Here is a 14982-nt window from a genome sequence, read left to right on the forward strand (position 1 = left end):
AGGTCTGTGGTGAAATACAAACAACCAACAAAGTTTCTCTAAAAAACCCCTCTGTTCATAAGGGTGCCAAGAGGGTAACTCTATGAAAGCTCAGCAAAGTTCTTGTTCCCACCCTGCCAAGGCACACTGCCAAGTTCATGTTCATGGTTATCCCTATATCTGAAGCATGCCTGAGGACACCCTGTGGTTCCACAAAAACACACGTTACCTCCACACTTTCCTAAACCTACTTATGCTGCAGATTGCCAGCACTGGTTCCAAACCAGAGCGCCAAGAAATAAACCCTGAGCTCTCAGAATTTCCCAGATTCTCAGGAATTCTGGGACACCTGCTGTTCTGCCTTCACCCAGCAGGTGGCGCTGACCCCCCAACTGGGACATCACAGCAGCCACAGCCCTGGGAGTCACTGCCTTGAGATATTTATATTAGCCTTCTTTTCCCACCTGCTCAAGAAATGCTCCCCGGGGACTTTCCTGGTGGCGCAGTGGTAAAGAATCTGCCTGCCAATGCAGGGGACACGGGTTCGAGCCCTGGTCTGGGAAGATCCTACATGCCACAGAGCAACTAAAAGCCCACGCCACAACTACTGAGCCCGCCGCGCCCACACACCACAACTACTGAAGTCCATGCACCACAACTACTGAAGTCCATGCCTAGAGCCCGTGCTCCACAAGAGAAGCCACCGCAATGAGAAGCCCACACACCACAACCAAGAGTAGCCCCGCTCGCCACAACTAGAGAAAGCCCGCATGCAGCAACGAAGACCTAACGCAGACAAAAATAAATAAATTAAAAAAAAAAAAAAAGAAGTGCTCCCTGTAATCGATCAGCCTTGTGTACAGCTGTTGGGTATAGGAGAACTGTCTGAGAAATAGTTTTGTTTAGTTGAGCTAACGTGATTCAAGATAGTCTACTTATAAAAATAGGGCTGTGATTTTCCAATAGCAATCCAGACTTGAAAAGGATTTATCTTCTTAGGGGGGACCAACAGGAAGGCTGTGTGACCATGTGAACACTACCAACATGCCACTGTTCTTGGGTGTGATGGATGCTACAAGGTTGTGATTATAAACACATATACAAACCCAGAGACCAAGGTGCTTGCTATGAACTGAATGTTTGTGTCCCCTCGAAATTCATATATTGAAGCCCTAACCCTGATATGATGGTATCTGGAGGTGGGGCCTTTGGCAGGTTTAGATGAGGTCATGAGAGTGGAGCCCTCATAATGGGATTGATGTCCTTATAAAAAGATGAAGGAACACAAGATCTCCTTCTCTGCATGCATGCCCCAAGGAAAGGCCATGCAAGGGCGTAACTAGGAAAAGGGCCCTCACCAAGGAGCCAACCATGCTAGCACTCTGATCTTAGACTTCTAGCCTCCAGAACTGTGAGAAATGAATGTTTGTTGTTTAAGCCACCCAGCCTATGGTGTTTCATTATAACAGCCCGAAATAACTAAGACAGTGCTACAATTAACTAGGCTTGTTTAAGATCATTAGAGATGAGGAAAAGTCTACAATGAAGAGGATTATAAGGCTTCGCTCCACCCTTCTAGAGCATCAAATCCAACATCTCTCCCCACCCCTCACATTCTGAGTCCCTGAAGAGACAGTTTTGATTCAGCTGAGCAGACTTTTAATAACCAGACTGCCAATGAAAGGGCCAAAGCACAAACAAGTGAAAAATCCCATTTCATCATGCAAATGATGTGGAAGTTCTGGGTTTACACTGCAAGAGCTTTGCCTCCAGGCCACCCTAATCTTCCTTTCCAACTCCCACTCTCACCCTCATTCACTGCCAAATACGGAGAAGCAAGCCTCAGTGTGCCCTTGGAAGGCAGAGCAACCTCTAACTCTTTCTAGGTCATGTCCAAACCAAGCAACCAGGACCACAAACTTCATAGACCCTACCTGGAAGTGCAAAATAATGGTCCAGATCAGGCCCAGGGTCAGCTTGGGGTTGCCGTCTGTGATGTCATCGTTGCGAATATTCACTAGTTTCACCTGAAAAAGAAACAAAAGCTGGTCTCAGAGCTCTGTGACTTAAATGGAATCACACAGTATGTAATCTTTTGATAATAGCTTTTTTTCACTCAGCATAATGTTCATGAGATCCCCATTCAAGTTGCTGCATGTAACAACAGTTTGCTCCTTTTCGTTGTGGAGGAGTATTCCACTATACCGATACACTACACTGTAATTATCCACTCATCTATTGAAGGACATTGCATGTTTCTGGTTTGGGACAATTATGAATAAAGCTCCTATATTCATGTACAGTTTTTTGTGCGAGCACATGTTTTCATTTCTCTAGGGTAAATTCCTAGGAGTGAGATTGCTGGGTCATATGGTATATGTTTAGCTTTATAAGAAACTGCCCAACTGCTGGGTTGGCCAAAAGGTTCGTTCATTTTTTTCCGTCAGATGGCTCTGTAGCACTTAGTTGTCTTTAACTTCATTCAAAACAATTTTGTTAGATTGTATGTGACAGTTGTCATATCAGTGTGCGTTTAAAAAAAGACATCAAAATTGGTGAATTTTTGTGTAACCATTTTAATGTTGAAGAAAAGCAGCAACATTTTGGCGAATTATGCTTTATTATTTCAAGGAAGGTAAAAATGCAACTGAAACGCAAAAACAAATTTGTGCAGTGTATGGAGAAGGTGCTGTGACTGATCGAACATGTCAAAAGTGGTTTGCGAAGTTCTGTGCTGGAGATTTCTCGCTGGACGATGCTCCACGGTCAGGTATACCAGTTGAAGTTGACAGCGATCACATAGAGACATTAATTGAGAACAATCAACGTTATACCACGCGGGAGATAGCTGACATACTCAAAATATCCAAATCAAGCGTTGAAAATCATTTGCACCACCTTGGTTATGTTCATCGCTTTGATGCTTGGGTTCCACATAAGTTAAGTGAAAAAAACCTTCTTGACCGTATTTCCGCCTGTGATTCTCTACTGAAATGTAATGAAAACGTTCCATTTTTAAAATAAATTGTGATGGGCGATGAAAAGTGAATACTGTATAATAATGCGGAACAGAGGAGATTGTGGGGCAAGCGAAATGAACCACCACCAACCACACCAAAGGCCGGTCTTTATCCAAAGAAGGTGATGTTGTGTACATGGTGGGATTGGAAGGGAGTCCTCTATTATGAGCTCCTTTTGGAACACCAAACCATTAATTCCAACAAGTACTGCTCTCAATTAGACCAAGTGAAAGCAGCACTCGATAAAAAGCGTTCAGAATTAGTCAACAGAAAACTCATAATCTTCCATCAGGATAACGCCAAGACCATAAGTTTCTTTGATGACCGGCAAAAACTGTTACAGCTTGGCTGCGAAGTTCTGATTCACCCACTGTACTCACCAGACAGTGCACCTTCAGATTTCCATTTATTTAGGTATTTACAAAATTCTCTTAATAGACAAAATTTCAATTCCCTGGAAGACTGTAAAAGGCACCTAGAACAGTTCTTTGCTCAAAAAGATAAAAAGTTTTGGGAAAATGGAATTACGAAGTTGCCTGAAAAATGGCAGAAAGCAGTGGAACAAAAGGGTGAATATATTTGTTCAATAAAGTTCTCGGTGAAAACGAAAAATGTGTCTGATTTTTACTTTAAAAGCGAACGCACTTTTCGGCCAACCAGTATCTTCCAGCGTGACTGTACCATTTTGCAATCCCACCAGCAAAGCAACCTTGCAAGCACATGCTATTATGAGTTGCTTTTTAATTAAGTCACCACAGCCCTGACTTTCTTCTTTTTCTTTCTTATTTCTTCAAGGTTGAGAGAGAGAGATCTGCCCCTTGTCCCTTACTGGTCTCTGGCCTGCTCCCATCTATTTCCCCTCCTTTGTTGCAGACATCCCCACCTACCCACACCTCCCATAGCATATGCTTTACTCCTAAAATCTCATTCCAGCAACACGATGTGCACAGACACACAGGCCCTTCCCCCACCAGGGTGACCAACCATCCCTGGGTGCTGGAAACTGAGGGGTTTCCTGGGACGTGGGCCTTTCAGTGCTGAAACCGAGAGTGTCCTAGGAAAACCAGCCTACTTCCAGTTCCACCTCCACCCCTGCGAGTGTCTGTTGTACCCTCATGGAGGTCCTGACAACTGTGGCAAACCGTCCTGAAGCTGCCCTTCCTTTATCTCTTCAATTGAACTGAAATCTTCATGTACTAAAGAACCTAGTGACCTCAAACAGAAGCCTCACTTCTCCCTTACACTATGGTGACCGGTGCTGTAGACTGAATGCTTGTGTCCCTCCAAAATTCATATGTTAAATCCTAACACCCAATCTGAAGGTATATGGAGGTGGGACCTTCTGGGGGTGATTAGGCCTTGAGGGAATGGAATTAGTATCTTTATAAGAGAGACCCAGAGGGCTTCCCTGGTGACGCAGTGGTTGAGAGTCCGCCTGCCGATGCAGGGGACACGGGTTCGTGCCCCGGTCCGGGAAGATCCCACATGCCACGGAGCGGCTGGGCCCGTGAGCCATGGCCACTGAGCCTGCGCGTCCGGAGCCTGTGCTCCGCAACGGGAGAGGCCACAACAGTGAGAGGCCCGTGTACCGCAAAAAAAAAAAAAAGAGAGACCCAGAAAGCTCCCTCGACCTTTCCATCATGTGAATGTGAGGTCACAGCTAAAAGCCATCTCTGAACCAGGACCTCACCAGATACCAAATCTGCCTCGATCTTGGACTTCCCAGCGTTCAGAACTGTGAGAAATAAATTTCTGTTGTTTATAAGCCACCAGGGCTGTGATACTGTGTTACAGCAACCTGAATGACCAAGACACCTGGGCAAATTCTTTCCCTTTTCTGTATCTCAGTTTCCTCTTCTGTATATTGGGAGTGGGACAACCTGCCTCTGGTCTGAGTGCAGGTTTTCTAATCACAAGCAGCCCACAGCTGGCAGGCTGGCAGTATCAGCCAAGTCCACGTTCCTCAGTCCCAACTCTGTCAGCTTTCCCCTTGTCTTCTGAAGTCTACTTTCCTTGGCCAAGCCACCTTCCAACCTCTGCCAATCTGTTCCTCGGAGAGTTCACACCTAACCCCTACCTTTCCTACCTCATCTTCTACCACCTTTCTTGATAACTGTCACACTCATCTCGATGACCCAAGTATCACCCATCTGTACAACCTGTCTGCCTTCCCACTTCTGATGACTTTCATTTTCACTCTGCTTTGGACACCTGCACAGCTACAACCTCACCATAAGCAAGAACTGCTCTAGAGCTCTCTCTGCCCTTCTCTGTGTCCACGGTTAACCGCTCACATTTTTACTGTAGCCAAGTAACCAATCTCCTCTCCATCCTTATTTATATTTCTAGCTAATCAGTTCTTCTCAATTCACCTTTTGCCCATTAAGGCCCTCTCTGGTTTCCTGTAACTCTACATACAGACATTCCAACGCTGCTCTCTCTGGTCCCCTAAACACGTCAGCCTCCAATTCTCCTACCTCTTTTCATTTATCAATTTATTCAACAAATATTTATTAAGTGCTGATTATGGACCTTTCATGATGACAGGTGATGAAGATAAAAATGTTAAGTAAGATCACGTTCCCTGTCCTCACGGGCCTACAGTGCATTACAGCAAACAGAGAAATAACAATAAAGTAATAAGTATTATATTAGAAGCAAACTGCTACAGGAGTACACAGAAAAAGAATTTCCCAAGTTAATGAGAATTACCGATAAGAGTGACAGAAATGAACTAACTCCAAAAATATGTGTACCATCTAATGTCATCGTGACCGGTGCTGTTGCCTGGCGACTGCAGCTATACCAAGTCTCTCCAAACAGCCCTCTAGGCAGATGATCTCTGGCTCCCTCATCCATCCACCTTCCTCCTCTCCACAAACTTTCTCTTTGTCTTTATCCCTCCTTCCTTCCTCCTCCCTGTATCACAGAAGAGGCATTTTTTTCCTTTCTTTTTCAAAGAAACCACGTCAGCTGTGCTCTGTATCTCATCCCTCTATCCCTGGGCTTGGTTCCATCAATTAGGAAGCAATGGGAGGAGGAAACGTGTGTAGAAAGCAGCACGGAAGGAGCATTAAACAAGTGTCAGGAGACCTCAGTGGAAGTCCCAGCTTTGCTCTACCTTGTGTGATTTGGGGCAGGTCATTTCTCAGTTTCCTTCCGTATGAAACAAAAAGGCTGGACTAGAGGATCTCCAAGGCACCTTCCGGGGTAACAGGCTCTGACTCGTACTCCTCCTTGCTCTCATTCTGTTCTCCTCTCTTCGTTGGCTTCTCCCCCTATGTCTAAAAATATGTTGCCATCTTCCTTCTTTATCCTTCCTTCCTTATTTAGTAAAGAGGGAAAAGCTTCTTTACTATGTCCTAAACACTTTTCTGCTCTACTGAGGCTGTTCTCTTAAGTCACCAATGCTGCACAGCTGAGACCCTCGCCTCAGCTCCATGTGCCGTTCAGCCATCCTGACCATCCCCTCACCCAGTTCTCATGATGATGGAGCACTCTGGTTTTCCCTCTTCCTAGACGATGTACCTTTTCCGATCTTCTGAGCTGGTTTATTTTTCATCTTCCCTTTGACCTCCACCCGAGGTGAGTCAATCTTTCACATCTTGCTCTTCTCTAAGACTCTCCCCCCCTCAGACAGGCCACAAACTCTATGTAAGGACCACCGAATGATTTGTTCAAACACAATACAGCTGCTCACTAGCAAGCACGACTCAGAACTGCATCGGTCGGATTTACTGAGGACACACCAGGGGCACTGAGAACATCTAGGGACCCGATGCCAACATTCCCTGGCAGAATGGGGAACACACGGGACACTCTTACCTGTCGCTGCTTTAGGAAGTCCAGGGCAATCTGCACATTCTGCAGCCTGTGAAAACGCATCCTGCCCTTCTCCCGGGGCTGCAAACAAACAAACAAAAGGGATGTTAATTTCAGCTACACCAATTTACCCGTGCAGACCACTTTCCTCTTTCATTTCAAGGACTAAAAGACCACAGAGAATTCCTCATGACTGAAGCCAGGCCTGGGAGCATCCCATAAAGCACCCCCCAGGGCAGGACCTGTGTGTGTTCACCATGCTTGCTGAGGCCCCAGAAGGCCTTGTTTACCACTAGGATCCCCGTGAACACACAGCCCGTGTGAATGCAAACGCTTAGGTAGTGCCGCAGCTCCTCTACGGGTTCTTCTGCAGTCGTACGTGGCAGAACTTGATTCTGGATGTGACGTTAATGGGAACAAAGACTTGCCTCTATGGTTCCCAGAATCGCAGTTAAATGCTATTGTAAGGAACGGTAGAAAGTCCTAATTGCATACTGCACAGTAATGGACACAGCCAACTGTATTACAAACCTGGCAAGAGAAACTAGAGGTAGCCAATTTTATACTAGGGAATGAGGAGTTACACATGCTCAACAAGCAAGTGAAAAAACCTAGAATGGAAGGCAGAAATCAGGAAGAAACCTATTTTCTAGGAAGATGGGTGTTGGTGTAGCAAAGCCACCCTTTACCCCAGTATGAAATACCCAGAGCAAAAAAGACTTTGATGATGTAGGGCTGTTAAACACAGTCCTCCAAAGAAAGGTATTTCCTGCCAGTCACTCAGTCCTGGATGTCATAACAGCCACGGGGGAGAGGCCCACCTTCACCCAGGGCCCCTGGTGCCCGTCCCCACTGCCTCGTCCACTGCTCAACTCCTATCCATCCAGAAGTGCAGGAAGTGTTTCCCCAGTGGGTACAGGGACTGCTATCTACCTCTGGAACATTTTCTCCTGCTCACTTTCCAATGCTGTTTTTATTTTACTACAATTGGGACTAAAACATTACTCTCACTAGATCATACCCAATTCATTTGTAAATGTCAAATTGGTACTAATTAAAGGCCAATAAAATACAAGGCAGCTCTGTTGTGGGCACCTGCACAGAAGAAACACTGCCCCAGGTTGAAATGGGCAAAAAGTAACCCACCACATGGAAAGATGGGGTGGAAGCATCTCTGTGGGGGTCCCCTAACCCTTCTAAGCAAAACTTCCAAACCAGAGTAATCGACAGAGAGGATGAGGCCTCTCTGTGAAACAGGATAACTTCATAAGTCAAAGTTTTAGGAAAAATCTTCTTAGTGAGAACTTCTTCTCAGTTATTTCAGCTAAACTAATTGTAACTATAGCTTAGAAGATGACAGAGCCTGTGAAACTGAAGACTCTAAGGCAATGGAAAGGGAGATCAATGAGGTGAAAAGATGACTTTAAGAGGACAAGGAATGGGGATATTGCCTAAGCCCTCTTTCTGGAGAAAGATCACAGGCTATAGCTTAGAGCCTGCAAGCAGAAAATGGCCTTCTTACACACTCTAATCTTTACTCCTAAGTACTCCCCACCAAAAATACGCTTAAGAACATGCAAGTTAAATATCTGTCCTCTACAGCAACTAGAGATGTTATTGACCAAGCAGAGTATCTCCATGCAGTGAGTGGTTTGCAAACACCAGGCTCTTCTGAAAACAAATGACATGGTGTGTGGTGAGAACCTGGAGGCCAGAGAGATGGACAGTCCCCGTTAGTCTGGAGTGTGGAGTCATAAGCAATAACTGTCATGCCGTCAACTAAGCTTTCCACGATTCTGTGATCTCGACTCAGACAACATAGCAAGGCCACCAGAAAGCCATGGGTCTCCAGGTCACAAAGGGACTTGATGCCACCGAACACCCTTATTCTTTTCGTGCCAGCTACTCTCAGATAAGCAAAACAATTCCCACTCCAGGATCATCTAACAGTGGCAAGAGGCACAATTAGTTTTAACCACTTTCTTTGGGACCCAAATTCCCAGGCGGACAGGGAAGAAGGCAACTGGTAACTGAGCTACTTGGAGACCTAGAGAACCCCAAACTCTCTGATGGCCCTGCAGTGCCGGCTGGGATGCTGGTGGCCCCAGGAGGACCTACTACATCATCATCATCATCATCTTCCTCCTGCTCCTTGCTGTTTGTATGGCGCCAGGAGGGCATGCTCACCAGATGGAGGGTCTTCAGCCCTGCTGGCTTCTTTGGCCACCAACCAAGAGAAAGACATGACAGAGTAACAGGAAATTCACAACACATGAACGAAAAGGAAATGAATGCAGGGAAAAAAAAGGTGAAAATAAATATGAAAATACCCTCCCACCTCCAGAAAGATGCAAAAACCAAATTAAGACCAGAGCAGATGGTTATATTGAACACTTCTTTTGTTGAAACACAGCTTTAATTCTCCACGGCCACCCACCCTCCCTACTTCTGTGAATCAAGTAAGGCAGAGAGGAGGATGAGAATAACCATGAAAGACATATGTGGGTGGTTTTTGGTGAAAAGATGATATTTTACGACTATCTCCATAAACACCTGTAGGTTTTCAAAGGTTAGAAAAAGAAATCAGATTGGAGTGGTTTTAACCTGTTTTTTAAGCAACATCACTGAAAAGAATCACTTTTCAATATAAAATCACTACAAGTTCATCAAATATACCAACCAAACTGCCCAAAATATAACTTTGTGAGCACTGTTAAGTCCAGCACAGTGAAAGTAAAATTCTGATTACTTAGGAGATTTATAAATGAGGGCCAGAGAAGAACTAGAATTCATATGTACTGGCTATGTTAATAAAAGCATCTGTCAATTTTAGGCCACTAAACATTATAAAATTAATTCTACTGTAAGACCAAAAAAAAAGTGAAACCAAAACAAAGGCCCCAGGGGAAGGCAAGCTCCAACCGTGGAAGAAGCTATTACTTACTAAGAATCACCAAAGGCGGTGAGCACGCTGGCTCCACCAGCTCCTCGAGCGGTGTGCCTCTCCAGAGCACTCCTCCCTCACAGGTGTTTCCAGTATTCAGCCCTGGCCTTTTCTAAATGAAAAGTATGTTGTCTACAACGCTCGAGTTAGAGCAGGAGCTGCATAGGATCACAGGCTTCCATTAGGCTCCCATATAGGAAACAATGAGCCCACAGAGAGGTTACGCTGATCCCTCAAACAAAGTGAAGATAAGAACTCATGAGCCAAGAGGTTCAGACAGCCTTTGCCCTCAGACAGGTAAGTGTTTCCACAAGCCACATTTAATACATCTGGGGAGGAAGCAGGCATGTTTAATTATCCAAGGAGCCCAGATGTACTCCGTCTGGGGCTATGCTCAGACAGCAACTTCAGCACTTCTCCAACCCTGTGAAAGACAGTGAATCCCAGAAGGGAGAAAGTGAGGTGATTTGGGAAAAAATGACTCTAAATACCTGGGCTTTTAAATGTAAATTTCAGGTCTTTGTTGAATATAGAAATAGAACAATTCATAGGTAGAAGCAAAAATAGGAGGAGTCTATATAGACTAGAAATAAAGCTGTAGGAAGAAAAATGCACCTTATTCAAAAACCTTTAAATGTAAATCTGCTATTCCTGAAACACTAGCATCTATAAATAGATAAAGAACAAGTAAGGAGAAAACATGCAAATATGAAAGGAACAGAACTGATACTTGATTCCATCAAGAAATGAGAATATATGATACATCAGGTTAAATTAAGATGAAATTACAGCATTTATAAAGTGTTAAGTCTGAGTTATAAAGTCCACCAATGACCTCTTCTACTTTTTCCTCCCATGTAACAGAGGACACAGTGACAGTCACTGCCCTAGCACTCAACAAGGTGGACCCATATGTCATTAATAGGGCCACACCTGTGAGGTCAACTGATTAGGAGAAGAGAGAAGCTCACCAGTTTGATGCCTGAGAGGACCTCCAGCAGAGAGATCAGGTTATGGCCATCCCGCAGATCTTCATAAAGATCATTGATGTGCTTCCGGACCTGTGCATGAGAGTGAAACAGACTGATTTTTATTCTATCTTGAATTATTTTATTATCTACACAAGAATCTCTGGTCCTAGGTAAACACAAATTAAAGAATTTGAAACTGGAAACAACAAAAAATTCAGGAATTTTCAGGTTGGAGTATAATACATATGAAATGGTAACACTTAACAGAAGTGTATGTGTGTTTTTTTTTTAATTGAGGCCAGGGACTTCCCTGGTGGCACAGTGGTTAAGAATCCGCCTGCCAATGCAGGAGACACGGGTTCGAGCTCTGGTCCAGGAAGATCGCACATGCCGCGGAGCAACTAAGCCCGTGCACCACAACTACTGAGCCTGTGCTCTAGAGCCCGCAAGCCACAAGTACTGAGTCTGTGAGCCACAACTACTGAAGCCCGCGTGCCTACAGTCCACGCTCCGCAACAAGAGAAGCCACCGCAATGAGAAGCCCACGCACGGCAACGAACAGTAGCCCCCACTCACCACAATTAGAGAAAGCCCGCGTGCAGCAACAAACACGCAACGCGGCCAAAAATAAATATAAAATAAATAAGTAAATTTATAATTAATAAGTAAATTGAAGCCAGATCCATTACATATTCCAGCCAACCATGAAAAATGCTCCAGAAAGTTTGGACTAGGGATGGGGAGTCTTAATCATCCTGAAACATCTCAGGAATTATTATGGACCAAAATGTGAAATGACGGCCAATGATGGACAGATGAGACCAGTCAGAGTCAGAAAAGCCTTCCAGAGTGCTACGAAGGAAACTAAAATGCTAGATACCCAGTATTCCATACGGTGTACCTTAATTTAACCCCTTTCTTACCAAATACTTTTTTTTTTAATTTATTTTTGGCTGAGTTGGGTCTTCGTTGCTCCGTGCGGGCTTTCTCCAATTGCGGAGAGTGGGGGCTACTCTTTGTTGCGGTGCATGGGTTTCTCACTGCGGTGGCTTCTCTTGTTGCAGAGCATGGGCTCTAAGCACGAGGGCTTCAGTAGTTGTGGCACATGGGCTTCAGCAGTTGTGGATCGTGGGCTCCAGAGCGCAGGCTCAGTAGTTGTGGCACATGGGCTTAGTTGCTCCATGGCATGTGGGATCTTCCTGGACCAGGGCTTGAACCCGTGTCCTCTGCATTGGCAGGTGGATTCTTAACCACTGCGCCACCAAGGAAGCCCCTTACCAAATACTTCTAATAGTGAACTTGAGAAATACTTTTCTTTTGGGAAAAAACAATTCTAATTTTATAACTGAAACTATGCAAAAACAAATAGATATCACTTTAGAAAAATGTGTGGGTAATGTCAAACACTGTGCTAATGCTTTAGATGTTATCTCATCTATCCCTCATATCCATAAGGTAGGTATTATTATTCCTGTTTTACACATTAGAAAATGAGACACAAAGAGGTTAAGTAACTTGCCTAAGGTCACAAGTGGAAAGACGGGCCTCAGTTTGGTCTTTCTTTTTTTTTTTTTTTGCGGTACGCGGGCCTCCCGCTGTTGTGGCCTCTCTCATTGCGGAGCACAGGCTCCAGACGCGCAGGCTCAGCGGCCATGGCTCACGGGCCCAGCTGCTCCGCGGCATGTGGGATCTTCCCAGACCGGGGCACGAACCCGTGTCCCCTGCGTCGGCATGCAGACTCCCAACCACTGCGCCACCAGGGAAGCCCTGGTCTTTCTGATATTAGTCTTTGCCATTACTACAATGCTTTGTAATCAGACATAATCTCATTTTATTTACTTAATCCAAACAACTGCCCTGTGAAGTTTACTTATTACTCCCATTCTATAACAGAAACTGAGGAAGCTAAGGCTCTGAGAAGTTATGGTCACATAGCTGTGGGAAGTGCCTAAAGTGACTGATTCATTCCAAGTCTAGGGACAACTTCACTGATATGCTCAAACACAGAATCAGAAGACAATTGGAAATTACAAGGAAGAAGATTCTTTTCAACATAATTAATTTTCTAGACAATAAGAGAAAGGGTTTACTCTCAGAATAGTGGATTTCTAGTCACTGGAGTTTTTCAAGCAGAGACTAGGATATTGGAATTTCTACATTCACGTCGAAGATTGAACTATAAGTCCTTTCCAACTATAATATTCTAGCATTCAAAACAGATTGCAAATCAGAAAAGATAAAGGGTGGAAACATCTTAGTAAACTTCCTAGAAAAGAAAGGACTTGAAGGATTAGAAAATGTTTGATAGAAAGAAAGAGCAGGGGAAAACCACATAAGGCTAGGTATAGGGGTGGAAACATGCAAGACATGCATGTTTGTACATGTGTGCGAAGGAATAAGAAGTTGACAGGTAGATAACCCAACTGGAGAAAATGGTTCATGATAAATTGAATAATAGGTTTCAAATATTTAAAAATTAAATATAGGTTTCAAATATTTAAAGAATATTTCTTCAATTTTTTTGTGCTACTGACAATATGACACATATTTTAGTTTAATCTGCAATACTAACATTTTCTCCCTCACTTTCTTAAGTTTAGACAATGAATGAAACAATACATTTACCCCAGACTTGTATCACTTGTTGATTTTCATGGTGTAAATACTCTATTGAAATGACCAATTTCAAGCTATTAATATAATATCACTAAAAGCAATGTTGGGAAGAAATGTACAGTAGCACACCAATATATAGAATTTCCATCAGAGAGATACAACAGACATAACTGACCTCAAGAGCACAGATGGTAATAACATAGTAAAGTAACTTAAGTGATGAGCTTTGAATATTTATTACCTTTATTTTAAATACAATTTATTTAATTGTAAGTTTACATAATTTAATTTTTAATAATGGCTGTGCTTAGCAAATATAGCTCACAAAATTCCTGAAAGTTTAATATTTGGCTCTCATGAGCCCATGACAGTTGACTCCAACACACCAGTGGCTCTAAGATTTCAAGACCCCTCCCTCATGTGGGTCCAAGGGTTCAACCACAGTGCACCACTCAAGAAATTAGCAGGTCATAAGAGTTGGAAAGGAAGTTTGATTTGACAAGTTCAATCTGAAGTATGTTGAATTTAAAACAACAGCAAAGGAGCTACAAATGGAAATGTTCTTGAAGCAGCTGAAAATACCAGAATTTAATCTGGGGCAGATGAGAACTTAAGTTTAGAAGTCATATGCATAGAGGTGCTAGCCAAAGACATGGGAAATGTTGGGCTTTCAGTGTTAGGGAAAAAAGAAGAGCGGAGGGCTAAGGACTGAGCCTGAAGGAATAGCCAAAACTAGAAGGCAGGAGATGGGAAAGCAATCAACAAAGGAGGGGGGGTGGGTAGGGGAAAAGGCAGTGAAAGAGGTAGGCAACAAACCAAGAAAGTATAATCAAGGAAGAGATGATCACCAGTATCAAATGCTACAGGACAAGGAGGACGAAAACTAAGAAAGGCTTTCTGAATTTTCCTACAAATAAGAGTGCTTTTTGTGAGAATAATTTTCTAGAGAGTGGTGGAATGGAAATCAGATTTTAAATGAACAGTAGGTTTTAAAAAGTCAGAAATTATTAAATACTTGTTATTAGGATTAAGAAGAGAAGAAACAGGGACTTCCCTGGTGGTGCAGTGGTTAAGAATCCGCCTGCCAATGCAGGGGACACGGGTTCAATCCCTGGTCCGGGAAGATCCCACATGCCGCGGAGCAACTAAGCCCATGTGCAACAACTACTGAGCCTGTGCTCTGGAGCCCACGAGCCACAACTACTGAGCCCACGTGCCACAACTACTGAAGCCTGCGCGCCTAGAACCCGTGCTCCACAACAAGAGAAGCCACCGCAATGAGAAGCCCACGCACTGCAATGAAGAGTAGCCCCCACTCGCCACAACTAGAGAAAGCCCACACGCAGCAACGAAGACCCAGTGCAGCCAAAAATAAATAAATAAAATAAATTAAATTTATAAAAAAAAGAAGAGAAGAAACAATAATGAGGGACTTATTATTGACAGGTAAGACCTGAACATAGGGTATAAAAATCGGGAGTGGTCATCAAGTAATTATTTAAATAAATTACACAGGGCTGCGGACCAGGTGAGATCGTGTTATCAGTAGGATACCAAACACCAAGAAAAAGGAAGTACTTGAAATGTAAAGTTAGTTTTACATCAAGGTCCCAATATCTCCTTCTGAAAA

General features: G+C 43.7%; 1 protein-coding gene across 2 annotated transcripts in view; it reads right to left on the reverse strand.

The window, feature by feature from the left end:
• The window catches only part of MACF1 (microtubule actin crosslinking factor 1), a 327723-nt gene that overhangs the window by 195677 nt on the left and 117064 nt on the right, over positions 1-14982 (reverse strand). For both annotated transcript variants that reach the window (XM_060140476.1, XM_060140475.1), the window contains exons 3-5: positions 10737-10826; positions 6825-6902; positions 1914-2006 (exon numbers count right to left, since the gene is read on the reverse strand). In XM_060140476.1, the coding sequence (XP_059996459.1) occupies positions 1914-2006; positions 6825-6902; positions 10737-10826 (261 nt within the window). The remainder of the gene's footprint in view (positions 1-1913; positions 2007-6824; positions 6903-10736; positions 10827-14982) is intronic.

Source organism: Lagenorhynchus albirostris, chromosome 2 (genome assembly GCF_949774975.1).
Source record: "Lagenorhynchus albirostris chromosome 2, mLagAlb1.1, whole genome shotgun sequence".
In the NCBI taxonomy this organism is placed as follows: Eukaryota; Metazoa; Chordata; class Mammalia; order Artiodactyla; family Delphinidae; genus Lagenorhynchus; species Lagenorhynchus albirostris.